This window comes from Lontra canadensis, unplaced genomic scaffold, assembly GCF_010015895.1.
Source record: "Lontra canadensis isolate GAN:19392208 unplaced genomic scaffold, GSC_riverotter_1.0 scaffold168, whole genome shotgun sequence".
NCBI classification, from domain to species: domain Eukaryota; kingdom Metazoa; phylum Chordata; class Mammalia; order Carnivora; family Mustelidae; genus Lontra; species Lontra canadensis.
In genome coordinates, this window is record NW_022631162.1 from 508,055 (window position 1) to 523,840 (window position 15,786).

At 60.4% G+C, this 15,786-nt stretch overlaps 1 protein-coding gene across 3 annotated transcripts in view; it reads left to right on the forward strand.

Moving 5' to 3' along the window:
- Window positions 1-15,786, forward strand: part of KIRREL1 (kirre like nephrin family adhesion molecule 1) — an 82,454-nt gene that overhangs the window by 53,750 nt on the left and 12,918 nt on the right. For 2 of the 3 annotated variants that reach the window (XM_032845675.1, XM_032845676.1), the window contains exons 2-3: window positions 13,258-13,407; window positions 15,083-15,232. In XM_032845675.1, the coding sequence (XP_032701566.1) occupies window positions 13,258-13,407; window positions 15,083-15,232 (300 nt within the window). Of the gene's footprint in view, window positions 1-8,768; window positions 8,774-13,257; window positions 13,408-15,082; window positions 15,233-15,786 lie in introns of those variants that run through there. The other variant, XM_032845677.1, reaches the window with a different exon arrangement.

The following is a 15,786-nucleotide window of genomic DNA, read 5'->3' on the forward strand; positions in this document are numbered from 1 at the left end:
GATCTCAGGAGAGGCTTGGGAAGAAAGGTCTGGAATTACAAAAACACAAGCCAGACTCTGCTCCCACTACCACCTTCCACTTCACAGAATCTGCACACAGACCCGCTGAGGGCTGGCTTTCTGGGGGCCTCTCTGTTACCCGACTGTCCTCCCTGCCCTCCTCCACTCCATCTTTCCATCACTCTCAGAGCCCTCCTCCCGTGAGAACCTCCTCCCACCCACCCCATCCATCCTCGGGAGGACGGTGAGCTTGATTGGCTCCGATATCCAGGGGAGGCCTAAGCTGCTTGTTGGCATGCACGGAGCCCTGTCCCCCTCACTGGGAGATAATCGAGGGGGAATATTGGCTCATCCAGGAAACGAGGTGCTAAATTTGTTGTGAGATTGGTGTCACAAGCAATCAAAGGGAACTTCTCCCCGTCGAGGGCTGGGCAGCAAAGTGAGGGATCGTTATGTTATTGCAGAGAGCAGGGACAGTGGAGGCGGAGGAAGGAAAGACCCCACCCCACATTCCCCTGGAGGGGGGCGACACAGGGAGATCAAAAAGGGAAAGAGGGAATCAGATGCAGAGAGGGTGGGAAGGAGGAGGCAGGCTGCTTTCTCCAACATTCCCTACACCTGCATGTCTTACCCTTCCCTCACGCCGCAGACCCCACCAACCTCCTTTCCGTGGTCCTCAGTGAAGCTTTATGAGTAGCTCCTACGGGGACATGCTCTTGGCTTCTCCCCCAGAGTCGGGGTGGTCCTGAGGCAGACACAGAACACGGACCGAAGAGACAAGTGAGCAAGGAGTTGAGAAGGGCTCATGTGGGAAGCTGAGGAGGACCCAGACCAGAGCGGCTGGTTTGGCTGGGGTGGGATGGGGAAGGCCACACTTCTTTACAACCCCTCCGGGAGGACTGCCTGGAGGAGGGGACATGAAGGGTGCTAGGTTATGGTAGGATGACTGGCATGTACATGGGTTGCTCCCCCCCTCTGTTAAGTACTCGCCTCCTTCAGAGCTGCTCTGGCTTCTGCAGTCAGTGTGCATAGCCAGACAGACCCTGTCGTGGCCTCCCAGTTGGCCACCGCCACTGCGTTCCCCACCAATGTCCTATGAACTTCCGGCGGGCTTAGAGGACTGACTTGGGTCTCCGCTTCTGCTGTCCGTGGCCACTTGTGTCCCAGCTGAGAAGCAGACTGACGCGGGAAGGACGGGAGCCATCGGGAGCAGACAGACCCCAGAGTTTGCCGCCCACTGACAGCCGCCATATTGGGAGCCCGCGCCCCCAGCCGTTAATTACAGAGCCTGAGCCTCTGGACTCCCTTGCCTCCTGCAGCAAATTAACATTCCGTGCCCCTTGCACGTGGGGGTTGAACCACGTTAGATCGATTCAGCCGCCGGTTGGAGCTGCTTTGCTTTACGCAGGATTGATCCAGATGACCCCAGCTTGGGGCTCCAGAAGCAACTTTGTGGGAAATCTTTTTAATGGAGATTAATTGGAAAAGCCTAGAATGTCCTAGTCATGGTGGCTGCATATCAACACTGGTGTAAGACACACAGAAGCGAGCTCACGGGACACGTGGACACACACAAGGACCCACATGCCCCCGCCCAGCACACATGCACACATGCACACGCCCACCCACGCCCACCAGACAGCCGCCTCACGCCTCCTGACCCACCTGACAGGGCTGACCCCCTGCAGCGCTCGGACCCGCTGCCACCGTGTCCTCTTTTGTCCTTCCGTCTAGACCTCTCTTCTGTCTATGTCCAGTCACTCTCTACAACGAAGTTTCTGGAGGAGAGAGACATGCCCAGAAGGAGACGCTGTTTAATTTTTAAAGCGATACAACCTTAGTTCTGATTTCTTTCTGTGCCTGAATTCCAGCCACTTCCAACTGCTCACTGGTCTTTTATGTCTCCTCGTCTTGGCTCCTGCTGCTCCCTTTGTCTGGAGTGCCCTCCCCCGCCTCCCTGGCTGTTGAAACCCTTCTTGTCGTCAGGGCTCAATGCACTTGGAGGCAGTAAGTGTGTATTTATTGAATAGCCACTATGTGCCAAGCGAGGCGTCTGATGTCCAACCTGTATGAGTGGAGGAGGCCAGAGCTCACGAAGGCCAATGTGGTGTGGGTCTCGTCCCAAGGGAAGGCGGGTGTGGACGTCAGACACGTGGAAAAGGCAGTGTTTGCACTGCTCTACGGTGCTTCTCTCCTGCCTCTCCTCTATCCCAGCACTCAACAGGCTGCGTTGCCTGGATGGCTCGATGCGTCTCCTGGACTGTGCGCCGGGGGGCAGGACCAGCCCAGAGCCCAGGACAGGGCTCGCTCTGCAGTAGACACTAAGGACACATTCACGGAATGAATGGGTAAATATTGAATTGAATTGCATTGACTTTGGGCTTAGTTGCTTTATCCACTAATTGTTGGTTAAGATAAACAACAAGCATTTATGGAGCACCTACTCTGTGCGAAGCCGTTTTGTACTCGTCTCTTTGGAAGGGATGTGCATGTAAGATTATATCTGTTGTCTCTGAGAGTTGACAACCTAATCTTGTTGAAAAGGAACCAGAATAAAATGCAGTATTGCTGCAGACTAGTCTATGGGTCTAAATCAATACGACGGCGTGTCCAGCCCCCACCGCTGACTTGTTGAGTTTCACGATTAATTGCCCTGGGACAGAAGTTTTCCTTCCTAGACCCTTTCAGGGACCTGTTCTTGTCCCTGTCCCCATGCTTTGTGCAGAATTTCTTCCTCTAAACTTCGGTACTGCAAGCCATTTCAGTCTACCTTGATCGAACCGTTACAAATTGATCATTTGATAGGTGTGCATCTAAGTAAGAGGGGATGTGTGAGGCGTGTGACTAGAATCCTAAAGCACCAGAACTGGAAAGAGACCTTACACACGACCCAGAGCACCTCCGGAACGTGGCTGACAGGCGATCACCCACCCCTGTCTGAACACCTCCAGACGGGGGGGGGGGGGCACACGGCCGTGTGCCGGCGCCAAACTCTGTGGATACAAACCTCTCTTGGGAGCCACAGTCCCTCAACTTGGGCGTGGGGGCTCGTAACGAAGGCCTGGGGCGGGGGGGCCCCGGGAGACCCCTATGTCTGCCGAGCCAGCCTTTCTCAGAGACGCTGGTGGGGAGCCGGGGCCAGGTTGGGGGTGTCCGTCCACGCCCCGTGCCTAACGCCTGGCTACTGGAGCCAGACAGTCCATCGTGGCTGCCGGAGGAATGTGCGAGGTCATCTGTGAGGAAGAGTTCCCAGCTCTGGCCAGAGATAAAGCCTAACACCGGGATCTGCTAGGCTCTTTCTTTTTTAATTTTGAGGGGAGGGGGTGTGAGGGGGACAGGGGTCCATAAAGCTCGTTCTGCTTAGAACTAGACAGGGGTCCTGACCAAAGAGCCCCTCCCTGGTGAGAGAAGAGTGAGTGTCCCTCCGGCTCTCCATGTCGGGGTGACAGGGGAACACCCCCCCTTGCCCCTGCCCGCCCCTGTCTTCTGGGTTTCTGAGTTGATGCTGTTTATTCTGGACACCTTTCCTGAAAGCCCAGGAGACGTCTCCGGAGCAGCCTGTGTGTCTTCCTGGGCTGTGAGCCTGCTGGGGGGTCTGGGGGTCCCACTCTGGCTGCTCACAGACTGTACTTGGAAGGAGCCACGTTCATAAGAGGGTAGCAGAACGTTCCAGTCAGCAGAGAACTAGAGATTGTTCTTGTCTGTGGGGAGGCCCTGTGGCCGCGTGCCGGAGGGCCCCGGGCAGGGAATGGGTTCTGGACCCCAGGACAGGCAGCATGGTGGGAGGTGAGGCCTGGCGCATGGGTGGTGAGGCCTGGTGCACCAGCCCTCCCCCAGAGAAGGTGCCCGAGAAGGCCTGAGGAGGGAGACGGGTGCTTCAGTCACTGGGACTATCTGCTCTGTGGAGAGAGACCAGGCCTGGCCCTCAGCCACCCCAGAGTCACCTCATTCTCTCGCCCTCCCCCTCCTCAGCTAATCCCTTCAGAAATCCCTTCCTTTTCTCAAGGTTTTCCCTCCTTTCCCTTGACCTGAATGCTTAAGGCCTCCAGAGGAGGCCAGAGGATGGGCTCAGACCCCACCCCTCGCCAACCGGCCAGGCCACCTTCCTCTCCCAGATGTCTCAGGACTGTTTCTCCTGCTCCCTCACTCCCCGGCTCCAGCCGTCTTCCAGCCTTCTTTTCTGTAACTTGCCTCTCGCTGCCCCTTTCCCTCCCTTGGCTTAGTGAAGGAGGGTTTCTAAGGGAAGGGCTGGTCGCCCCTCTCCTGCTCTGCCAGCCATCCATGCAGGATGAGCAGGGTCTGGGCGGTCGGCAGATGGGCCTCGGTAGCTGGGAGGCTGGCTCACGAGCCACCGGGGACTTGGAGACGGGTCCGCCCGAGCACCTGTCTTGGCTGACCCTCAGTTTCTTCAAATAAAGGTGTGGATTGGTGATCAAGGCCCTGTCCCACTCTGACCTCCAGACTCTCTTTCTGATGTGATTTTCTCGTTTCCTTTTCCCGTCTTGTTCCCTTCTCTTTCGTGCCCCAGTGGCACCTTAGCTCCTTCCTTCCCGCACCTTGAAACAGTCCTTCCTCCCCCTTCCTGCCTCCGACTGCCACGTCATCTGCCTTGCTCTCTGCTTTCTGTCTGTGGCTCTCCTCCCGTCCTGTCCTCTGTCACTGTTCGTGTCTCTGCTCCTTTTCCTCCCACCCCATGGGCCTGGGGACTGCTGGGGGTGGGGGGTGGGCAGCAGCAGGTGCAAGACGGGGTGGGGGCAGGGGCAGAGGGCCCGCTTGCTTTGCTGCCCTGCCCCCAGTTCCTGGTGCCTGGCTCCATCTCCTTGGCCTCTGGCTCTGTGACCGTCCAGGCCTGATGTCCTTCTCCTCCCCTCTCTGTGTGCCTTCCCCTTATCCTCTGTCTCCTATCAGAGCTAAGTCCTCGCCAGCCACCTGCCTCCTCTCCCGCACCACCCTTCCCTTTCCCACTGAAGCCAGATTGAAATTCGGTTTTTCAGCAGAACCGTCCACCCTCCCCACCGCCCCCCTTCCTGTTCCCGCTGTCATACCTGCTCCAGCCAACCCCACTTGGGCTCTCCGTGCCCTTGTCCTTCCCATAAAACATTCTCAGGGGCCCCTGCCAGGGCACATTTGCATAGAGTTGTCAGATCAGGTCTGGCCCAGGTGTCACCGGGCTGGCAGGACAGAGGGGGCTGGAGGTCCAAATGGGAGTGGGGGAGGGGCGTGTTTCCAGCTGCACCTGCCAGTCTTTGTTAGTCTGGGAGCTCCAAGTCCTTGGGAGTGGGCCTGGGCTGGCAGGTCGCTTCAGAGACCAGGACGGCCTGCCTGCCCTTCACCCTCCCTTCCCCCACCGTGAACCCCGCGGAGGGGAGGTCAGGAACGCTAATGGGGAAAGCCTGGAGAGGGAAGCAAAGAATGTCCTTCCTTCCCTCTGCTGGGTCACCATCTGGGTCTTCTGAGCCACTGTCCTGGTGTCACAAACCCACAGACCTCCCTCCACACCTGCTGGGGGAAATGGGAGGGTGGGCGAGTCTGGCGGAGGCCCCAGGAGGGCCCACGATGCCGTAGAGTCCTAGAATGTCCGAACCAGAAGGCCCTGAGGAGCCGAGTGCTCAGCAACCTCGCTTGACAGTTTCAGGAAACTGAGACCAGAGATGCACCGTGACCTCCCCAGAGTCACCAGCCAGATGGGGGCAGAGGCAGGACCAGATAAGCCCACATCTCTTGACTTCCGGCCCAGAGCTGCCCTACCCGGCAGGTGGTGCTGGGCCAGTTCCCCTGCCTCTTTCGGATTTCTGTTCCTGCTTCTCCGTGACTAAGCCGGTGGCCCAGGCCAGTAAACTCAGGCTCCCCGTCTCTGGGAGTACCGGCCAGGCCCCAGGACCTGCCTCCACAGCCAGCCTCTGCGGTCTGCTCAGATGCAAGGAAACTGGGCCAGATTGTGGCCACTTGTAAAATCCCATCTGGTCCCTGGAAAGATTCCCCTTCGGCCGTCCCCACCATACCCCAGCCTTGGAGCTGGGTGTCCGGCTGGCTTGGCCCGGCTGGCTTGGCCCGGCTGGCTTGGCCCGGCAGGCGTGGGGTGGGGGAGGAGAGGCCAGTTCTGCCTGTGGCTTGGTGTCCAGGTGGGAAGGTGGGGAAAGTTGGTGGGTAGGTCATCAGGGCAGAGGCTCCTGCTGCCCAGGGCGACGTTTTTGCTTCAGGTGGTGAAATGAATCCTGGCCAGCAGCAGGGCTGGGTGGTGATAGGCAGAAGGTTCGCAAACTTGCCTGGGGCTTCATCTGATCTCCGTACCACCTGGTGTCTACTCACACCTGAGGTCCCCGCTGGGAGCTTCCTGACCCCTGGTTCCTCGCCTGTCAGAGCTTCTCGAAAGCCACACCACATTTCGACATTGTCTGATTCTGGGCTGGACTCTGAATGCCCCAGGTCAGCAGAGCCCAGCCCCCACGCCCATCAGCGCCAGCAAGGAACTTCCCGTCCCAGGGTCCCGAGGCCTCGCCTGTCTGCATCTGTGTGTCCCTGTGTGCTGCCTGGCCTTCTGTCTTTCTGCCCTGTGACCTTGCACTGCCCGCCCCAGCCAGCGCCCCTCCTGCCCTCCCTCTCTCCCTGCCTTCTCCTGCCTTCTGTCCTCTTCTATCAAAAGTGCAAATCTCCCTTTCTCCTCTCTTTTCCCCTCTGCTGGCCCAGCCTGGAGAATCGCAATCCTCTTTTCTCGGTGAGATGAGAGAAGCCAATGGGAGGAGCCCTCCCTGGCTGTTGTATTTTTCATAGAGCAGGAAGGGAATGGCTGGGCTGGGGGAGAAAGTCTGGGGAGGGGGGGATGAAGGGGCGGCGAAGATGTGAGAGCGGGGAGGGGGGCCGTGTGGCCGGAGGAGGGGTGGAGTGTGGAGAGATTTAGTTCCATCTGAAAGCTGTCGGTGCGAATCAAAGGCTTCCCTTTGAACCAGCGGCAATCTGGAGTGCAGAGCGTGGGGACCGCTCCGCCCGGGGGGCTCATTACTGCGCGTTTGATAAATCCGGGGAGACGAGGCCTGGCCTCCACCAACCCCTCTCCTGCAGCCTGGCTTCCTCAGCTTCCTCCCACACTCGGCCCCAGTCCCTCTCTGGTTCCTGGCTGGCCTGGCGGGCAGGGCTCTGGGAATGTGACCACCAGGGCACGGGGTGCCAGAACGTGAGCGCCGAAGCGTGAACTTGAATGCGGTTGTGCGAGAGCGGGTATGCACACGTGTGTGCACACGTGTTTGCACGGGGGGACGTGGGTGCTCACATGTTATTGTACGTGCGTGCCCACAAGACATAAGTGCGGTGTGTCTGAGAATCTGTGAGCATCTCCATCCTCTAGGACAGAGCTGGAGATCACTTCTAGGTCAGAATCAGAAGTGTGACTTGACCTCTGCCCTCACCAGGCCCAGCAGGACCGGGGGAGGACCCTGGGGGCAGGCAGCCTCTCCTGGCCTCACTCTTGGGAGCAGAGCTAGAAGGCCGTGTCCCCAGGGAGATGTGGGCTGAGGAGGGGAGGAGGACAGGTTCTCCACAGAGAGGGGGCGGCATCGAGGGGGGCTGGCAAGGCACCAGGGGTCCAGTCTGCACAGTGGCCGGTCTGGGCCAGGAGGTCCTGGGGGTTGGTGAGAACCGGGAGGCAGCAGGAGCCGGGCTGGTGTGGTAGCATTCCGAGAGCCAGGTGTCCTGGCCCCTTGCTTTGCTTACTGGCCCCGCTACTCACCAGCTGTGTGGCTGGAGGGAAGTTGCTTTTCTCTGAGCCTCAGATCTTTACTGGGGAGGCTAGTGGCAGTGCCTCACGGGCTGTGGCGTGCAGGAAGTGAGCTAGCCTCAGGGTGGCACTGGGCCAGGGAATGGCTGGGTCAGCAGGGGTGTTTGTTATAACTCCCGAGGGTGGACGCTGGCTTTTAGCGCTCGTGGTTTCTCCAATCCCTGAGACCTCTCTGGATGCCATTGGCGTCGTCTGGCCTTGGGAGCCACTGTCCCTCCACGTCAGGATGCTCAGGTCAAGCTCCTCCTGCGGCTGGTGGCAGCCTGTGGATCAGCTCCGTCATGGCCTCGAGGTCCTGGCCACCCCCCAGAGGCCAGGAGGATGAAGTTGGAAGTGGGAGTCTCCGAGTGGGGACCAGAAGTAGTGGGCAGGGGCCTGAGCCCGGTGCCTCCAGGGAGGGCTTCTTGGACGCTCCCGGGGCGTGGCTCGTGGCCCCGCTGCCAAGAAGCCTCGCGTCCCTTCCCATCTCTGCTTAAGCGCCCGGAGCCTCGTTTCCCGTTTGTGCGGAATGGACATACCAGCCGCCCCGAGCAGGGACTGAGATGCTGGGAGTGAGGTCTGTAGCGCATCTGCCTGGCGCTGGCACGTAGCTGGCGTCGCATAATTGGGAGTTATCCTTACTAAGGGGCGCTGCTCCGATTGAGGGGACAAGAAAGGTAAATCAAAGCGTCTGTTCTGCAGGGGCTCCCAGGAGAGTGGGAGAGACAGAATCGCACACATGAGTAACTTTTAATCCAAGGCAGGCTGGGAGAAGTGCTCTAACCAGAAGCCCAAACAATGCGGGAAGAATGGGGGAGGGGGCTGTGACCAGTCTGGCCCAGGAGCTTTGAGTTGGGGTGGGGGCCAGGCAGGGTGGGGCTGGCAGTGATGGGGGGAGGGGCATGGGGAAGGTGGGAATGGGGGTTTCTGCAGCTTTGACCCCTCCTCAGCTTGTGTGAAAAGCACAGAGCCCCCCACCCCCATGATGCTCCCCCACCCAGCACTCTGCTCATTTCTCCCAGGGTCCCTCTGTGCTCCCCTTGCCCTCCCCACCCTGTTGGCTGAGCCTCCTGGGAGCTTCCTGTCCCGTGGGCCCCTGGGGGAGGGGAACGCCAGGAGTCTGAGACCCCAGCCTCACTGTGCATGTCTAAAGGAGAGAAGTGCACCGAACGTAGCGGTGCCTGGTCCCGTGGCCAGGCTGGCTCCCATGCCCCTGCTCTCCACCTCTCTTCCTCCATTTTCAGGACCTGGGCCTTCCTGCTGCTCTGCCTTGGCCTGTGACATTCAGGGTCTTCTTGTCACCCGGTCCTGCCTGCTGCCATTCCCCCTGGATCACTGCCTTGGGCCTGCCTTGTCCTCTCCCGGCCTCCTTCTCACCAAGATCTGCCTTCACTGGTGCTTCTCCTCCAGTGTCAGGACTGTCCCTGGCTCTCCCCAGCCTCTGTGTGGGTGTCTGGCTTTGCCCCCCACCCCACCAGCCTCCCATGGGTCTGTGTGGCTCGTTGCCTGTGGCCACGTGTCCTTCCCCACCTGTCTTCGTGATGGCTGCTAAGGCTTCCCCACGCCTGTGAAGACGGGGTGGCTGCAGATCACAGCCCGTAGGAACTCATTCCAGAGCCCACCTGCAGCTTCGTGTGGTCCCCGGGCCAGGGCTGCCAGTCAGGGCGAGCAGGGCGGGCGAGGCGGGACTGTGGTCGTGGGCTGCCTGCACTCAGGCCCACCCGAGTTCCCTCCTGCTGCCTTGAGCCATGCTTGTGTGTTTCTGTTTGCTGCTGGCTTTATTTCCTGCGAGAGCGGGGTGCAGGCCCTGGGGGTGACTGCCGTCCAGCCCCCACCTGCAGTGTGGGCTCCGCTCAGGCACAGATGGTGGAGGCCCGAGGCCCCAGGGCCTCGGGGGCATGTGTGTGTGTGTTTGTGTGTGTGTGTGTGTGTGTGTCCTTGCTAGGCCACCAGGATGGGCTCTTGGTGCCTCTGTGACATGCGGGGACATCCCTCCCTACCTCCTCCTTTGTCGTCACGCCACCAGGACACGTCTGCCCTTGCTGTGGTGCCCTGTCCAGTGTCTCCCCCTCACTGCTTACTTCCTAGGCTTTTCCTCAGCAATCCCGTCATTGCATTAGAACCTTGGATCCTGCCTCCCCCACCCATCCCAGCTCTGCTCCACACTCCCTCCTCCAGGGAGCCTCTCAGGACTGTCTGTGCACCCTGCCCCCAGCACTGTGCCTGTCTCCCTGCATAGAGAGCCCAGCCTGTCCCTCTACGAACCCAGCCTGTGCCTCTGCTGGAGCCTGGGAGCCTGGCTGGCCCTCTGCCTCCTGTCCCTCACTGGGGGGCAGTGGGGGTGTGGGTCACACAGCAGGGCCGCTCACTGCTTCAGAACACCCGTGGGCCTCCAGCCGGGCCGTGCTGGGTGAAGAGCCAGAGCTCTGAGGGACCCAACCTGGACTTGGAGTCCCCTGGGCTCATGGCAGGGATGGGCAGGGCCGTGGGGAACGTGTGATCGTAGAGGTAAGAAGTGAGTAAAAGGGGCTCTCAGGGCACGTGGGAAGTCAAGGGAAACTTCCCAGAGGAAGTAACTCTTTGAATCGCAAGGGAATGGGGGCAGCAGATCCCCCTCCCCGATCCTGGAATGGACTGTGCAAGGCCTTGGAAGGGTGACGGGAGCCTGGGGTGTGCAGAGGAGAGGGCAGCGTGGGGCCTTCCCCTCCCCAGAGCCAACCTGCAGAGTGGGGCCTGTCTCAGCACCGTCTTGACTGTGGGGGCTGTTTGGGGACAAACTCGCTTGTGAGTTTTGCAGGGTCAGGATCCAGGGGCTTTGCCACTGAGGACAGTCCCCGAGACCTCCTCTCTGGATACTTCAGAGTCTTTGCTTCCACCCCTGTCTCCCGACTAAACTGCCTTCTCTCTCATGTCCTTGCTGGGGCTTCTGGGGGCGCCTGACTGTGTAGCCGCCCGGGATAGATACGGGGCATGGCTACCAGTGAGTGGGCACAGGCAAGGGTTTGTCCCAGGCCTGTCCTACCCCTCCTCGCATTAACCTTCAGGGAGCCCTGGAGGTAGGGCTCAGAGAGGGACTTGGCCAAGGTCATGGTCAGGAAGAGGCAGAGGCATTATGCAAACTGAAGTCTGTCTCCTACACCTGAGCTCCTAAAAGTCCCCCTGCAGTCCGTGTCCACACTCCTGGTGGTGCAGTTGAGCAAGGCCCGGGTTGTTGGGGGGTGGGGAGTGACGCGCCCCAGCCATAGCGCTCCCCCCTCGGGCTGCTCCCTGTCCCTGGTCTCTGACTCTGACCACAAGGGCTCCCCCTGCATCCTGCTCGCTTGTGACCTGTGGACAAAGGGCAGCTCCTCAGTGTTTGCTGGCGACGTCGTCGGGAGACCAGGGTGTCCGGGCCCGTGCAGCAAAGCCGTGAACAGAGTCTCATCTCTGAGCCGGGGACGGCCGGCCAGCCCACTCCCAAGCCCTTGACTTGGGCTCTGGGGCCGCGGGAAGGAGAAACGTGCGGGGACCTTGCAGCATGGAGCTGCCCCAGCGAATGCGCAAGGATGTGAATAAATTTGAATAATAATGAGGGCAACGCCTGACTTAATAATGCTGCCTGCTCACCTGACCGCCCCTCCCCCAGGATCTCAGCACCTGCGCCGGAATCCCTGGAGATGTGGGCGAGCCTTATCCTTGGCCTCTTCAGGAGCCACGGAAGGATGTCCGGTGGGCTGAGTCAGCAGCCCGTGGAGTGTGGGGAGGGACCCTCTTGCTAACTTCCCGGCCCCTGCAGACCCAAGGAACTGGATTTGTGCGCTTCACCGAGAGTAAAGAGGCTGCCTCGTTGTATTAAATCGTACGCTGGCCATCATTCCCAGCCCTGCCCCTCTCTCTCGGGCCCCTTTGTGCGCAGCAGACAATGTGGATGTCAGGGGGATTCCAGGGGGATTCAGAGGAAGGAATGTGGGCCTTGGCTTTGGAGGACAGGTTCCTCTTCTGGTAGATGGAGAGGACAAACACGCTCGCCTACCCGCTGCGTTCTACCTCACGGTGAAAACATGGGCATAGGCTCTTAGAGTCTGGGACAGGAAATGCATGGATAGAGCTGTGACAGCAGGAATGGGAGATGGGACAAGCTGTTTGTCCAAGGAGCTAAGGGAGCAATCCAGGAGGGCTTCCTGGAAGAAGGGAATGTGGGGCCAATATGGAAAGATATGGAGCTGGAGGAGGAAACAGAAGGGAGGGGATAAGACCTGGGTCCTGTCGCTGGTGGCTTAGAGAGAGGTCTCAGAAGGGGGCGACCCTCAGAAGGGTGACAAGTTCCCTCCCCCTACACACCGGAGTGATGGAGGTTCAGAGAAATTGTGGAAAGGGTTGGATTTGGGGATTGTGGTCTCGGCAGAGCCGCGGGAGCTGGGGAGGGAAACATGAGAGCGGAGTCCCCTGAGCTGGGGCAAAGCTGATTTTGGTTGCAGCAGTGTGACAAATTGGGGATGAAGCTAGGAAGCCCCTCACCTCTCCCTTTGCCATCTCCTCTCTTCCCACAGCCTGCCCCAGCAGCAGACCAGCTCTGGCTCGCAGGGGGTGGGAGCCCAGGGAGGAGGAGCTGCCACAATCCAATTCCCTGCTCCATTTAGGCCCCACAATTAAAGGCAATTACTCTGCAGCTCTCTAATCAAACGCTCCGGGCCGGGCTGCCAGCCGGGCAGCCATGTGTGGCTCCACAGCCTGGCGGGGGAGAGAGGAACAAAGTCACACGCGCGCCTGGCTCCCACCGCGCGGGCGGCACAGTGCGGGTCCGTGTGTCCGCGTGTATGCACGAGTGCCCTGGAGCTCGGGGGCAAGGGGCAGACGCGCGGGACGGGGTGGGAGTGCCAAGAAGTGGGCTCAGAGGTTTGCTGTGGATGCTCCGACCCCAGGACGCTGGTGTTCACCCATGTGAGATGCCTGCCCGGAGTGTCTGCCCTTGTGTGCCCACTGGGTGCGCTGTCCCCGAAGCACACATGTGCTACCCGCGATGGCTGACAGGACACGTGCGGGCAGGGGTACTGTGCCGTAGTCACACTCTGGGATTGCAGGGATGGTGCGGGGCCAGCGGCTCTGCTCCTGGGTGCAGCACCTGGGAACAGGGCTGGGGGTGAGGTGGCAGGTGGCGGGACAGGACCAGGACCTGGAGGGCCGAAGCTCAGGTTCAACTCCGTACTCTGCCCCTCACTCCCCCTCACCTGTCCCCACCCCCAGGCCTCAGTGTCCTGTCTGTGACATGGGAGGAGGGGACTAGCCTCATCTCAAGCCCTCTGTAACACTGCCCTGCTGAGCGCCCCCTCCCTGAAACCTGTCCCTCTGGGACAGGGTGGGGGTGAGGAGAAGAAATCCAGGGCCAGCATATGGCATCTTGGCGGGAAGGGGCTGGGCTGGAGTGGGGCAGGGACAGGAGGGCAGGGATGGGGCCCAGGGAGGGTGGCGCCTTGCTGGAGCACTTCCCTCCCACACGTCCTTACTCTGTGCCGGCTTGGCTTTGCCAGGGACCCAGACCCGCTTCAGCCAGGAGCCAGCTGACCAGACGGTGGTGGCAGGACAGCGGGCCGTGCTCCCCTGTGTGCTGCTCAACTACTCTGGCATCGTGCAATGGACCAAGGACGGGCTGGCGCTGGGCATGGGCCAGGGCCTCAAAGGTGAGTGGGTGGCCCACCGGCCTGGCACTCGGACATCCTGTCTTTGAACCCCTCCCCAGCATAGGCCTCTGTGCCTGTGGCCCTTACCTCTCTGAGCTCCAGCCTCCTGTCCCCCATCTCTGTGAGGCCAGCTTTGCCCTCCCCTCCTAAGCTCTGCCTCCCCTGCTCTCCCAACCCTGAAGTTCTACGTTTCCTCCGGCTGCTGACTGGCTCAAGAAAGGCAACAAGAACCTGAGAGATTGAGGGGAAGTGAGAGAGCTTTATGTAAGAGAGCTTGAGACCTTTACGTAAGAGAGCTTGAGACAGACGCCAGGAGAGGTGCTCCAGGCAGAAAGAGGTAAGGCCAGAGGGGCAGGAGACCGCAGAGTGTCCTGTGAGAGCTGGGAGAGAGCGCAGGGACCCTCTGTCCCGCAGGTCTCCTGCCAGGCTGGCTTTGCTCCAGACTCCTTCCTGCCCCTGCCCAGGCCATGTCTGCTCTGAGGCCAAAAACCCATGGTAGCGTCAGCCTGGGCGCCGATGTCCGTGTTTGTGTGAGAAGCCTTTATCGGGTGCTGGGCAGCCTGTGCCCAAGCTGGGAGGCGATTCGGGGAGACAGAACAAACCAATGACCTCCCATATTCCAGGACAAGGAAGGGCACTTTGGGGAAGGCCTCCTGCCGCGGCGGAGGAGGATGGCCTCTGGGTTCTGGGGCTGCCTCTGCTGCTGGTGAGCTGGGCGACCTTAGGAAAGCCTGCACCTCTCTGGGTCTCAGTTTACCACCGTGTAAAACAGCCGTAGAACTCAGGGGATCGAGCGTGGCATTCGTGAGTTCTGAGCCAAATGAGAGACTGCTGGGAAGAGGCATCATCCGGAAGCCCAGGAAGGGCTGCACATTCTTATTCTTTTTGTTGTCTAGGGGTTGAGATTATTTGCTGTGGGGTCTGCATATTAGCACAGGTGAGGGAAGTCTGTCCGTGCAGAGGAGGGAGATGGGCTAGTGGATCTATCAACGATAGAAAGAAAGAGAAACTGGGAGAGAGAGATCAATGGATATGGAGTGAGAAGGGTCGATAAGCCCTGGACAGAAGGAGATAATGGGAGTGAGCCGGTGGGGAGCCCGGGAGAGAGGGACAGGGGAGGGCATGCGAGCCTGCAGGGGAGGGCAGAGCCGGAGGGGGCCAGCGGCTCCGAGGCCCACCTGCCGCAGCAGCCGTGGCTTCCCCAGGGCCTGTGTGGGTCAGGGCTCCTTCAGGGGCAGGGCCCTGCCGCGTCCATCCCCGGCATGGCCAGTGCGGGCATGGCCTTGGCCTGCCTCGGCTCCCCCGCCCCCCAGCCCCAGGGAGCCCCGTCTGTGCTGCGATGCCCTATATTTCCAGCGCCCACATGCCCTCCCCCTCTCCCTTTCTCTCAGCTTTTTTCCTGCTCCTTTCCTGTTATTACAAGGGACGCTGGTCTGGAAACAGCTCCAGAAATTCCGCTCATCTGCCCCTTCTGTGTCCCCATCGCTCCTGCTCCAGGGCCCCCAGCCTGTCTGTAGGAGGCTGTGACATGGGAATGTGACACCTGGGGCTCTGTGGATGGGGTCCCAGGCCAGGGTGGCGGGAGGAGTGCAGCCATGGGGAGAGAGGGGCCCCTGGTAGGCCGGGTCCCAGGCTGGGGCAGGGCTTGCCTCATTCGCCCTTTGTGTCCCTGCAGCCTGGCCACGGTACCGGGTCGTGGGCTCCGCGGATGCCGGGCAGTACAACCTGGAGATCACGGACGCCGAGCTGTCTGACGACGCCTCCTACGAGTGCCAGGCCACAGAGGCCGCCCTGCGCTCGAGGCGGGCCAAGCTCACCGTGCTCAGTAATGCTCTGCCCTCCTCCTGCTCTTTCTCTCCTATCCCCGTCACTCCTCCCTTCTTCCTGGCCGCTTGTCTGTCCCCACTGCCCTCCCGCATCCTTCTCTAAACTTTGTGCAAAGCCAAGTCCAGCAGAAAGGGTAAAGCGGGCTGTGGGCCCCCACTGGTGGGACCGAGGGCGCGTGAGACCTGGCATCCTCTGTGCCCAGTGGGTTGGGCTTTATCTGTTGGACATAGGGCTCCCCCAGGACAGAAGAGTTGGGGTGGAGATGCACCTGCTCCTGGCCCAGGCTTGTCGGTGAAGAGCTTCTCCCGCCCTCCCCACGGCTGCCTCCAGCCCCAGCAGCTGCCCCGGGGCTCCCTTTCGTCCTCACTCAGCCCATACTCCCCTTCACCACTCTTCCTCTCTGGCCACTGAGAGTCCCCTGGAGGCCCTTCTGGGAGCCGGGGAGCAAGACCAGAGGAATGAGCTGGAGGGTTGAGAACTGGGGTGGTGGGCTGGGTCCTGCTGGAACAGAGCAGATGTCCCTCTGTGAGAACCCCCCGGGCCATTTGCATA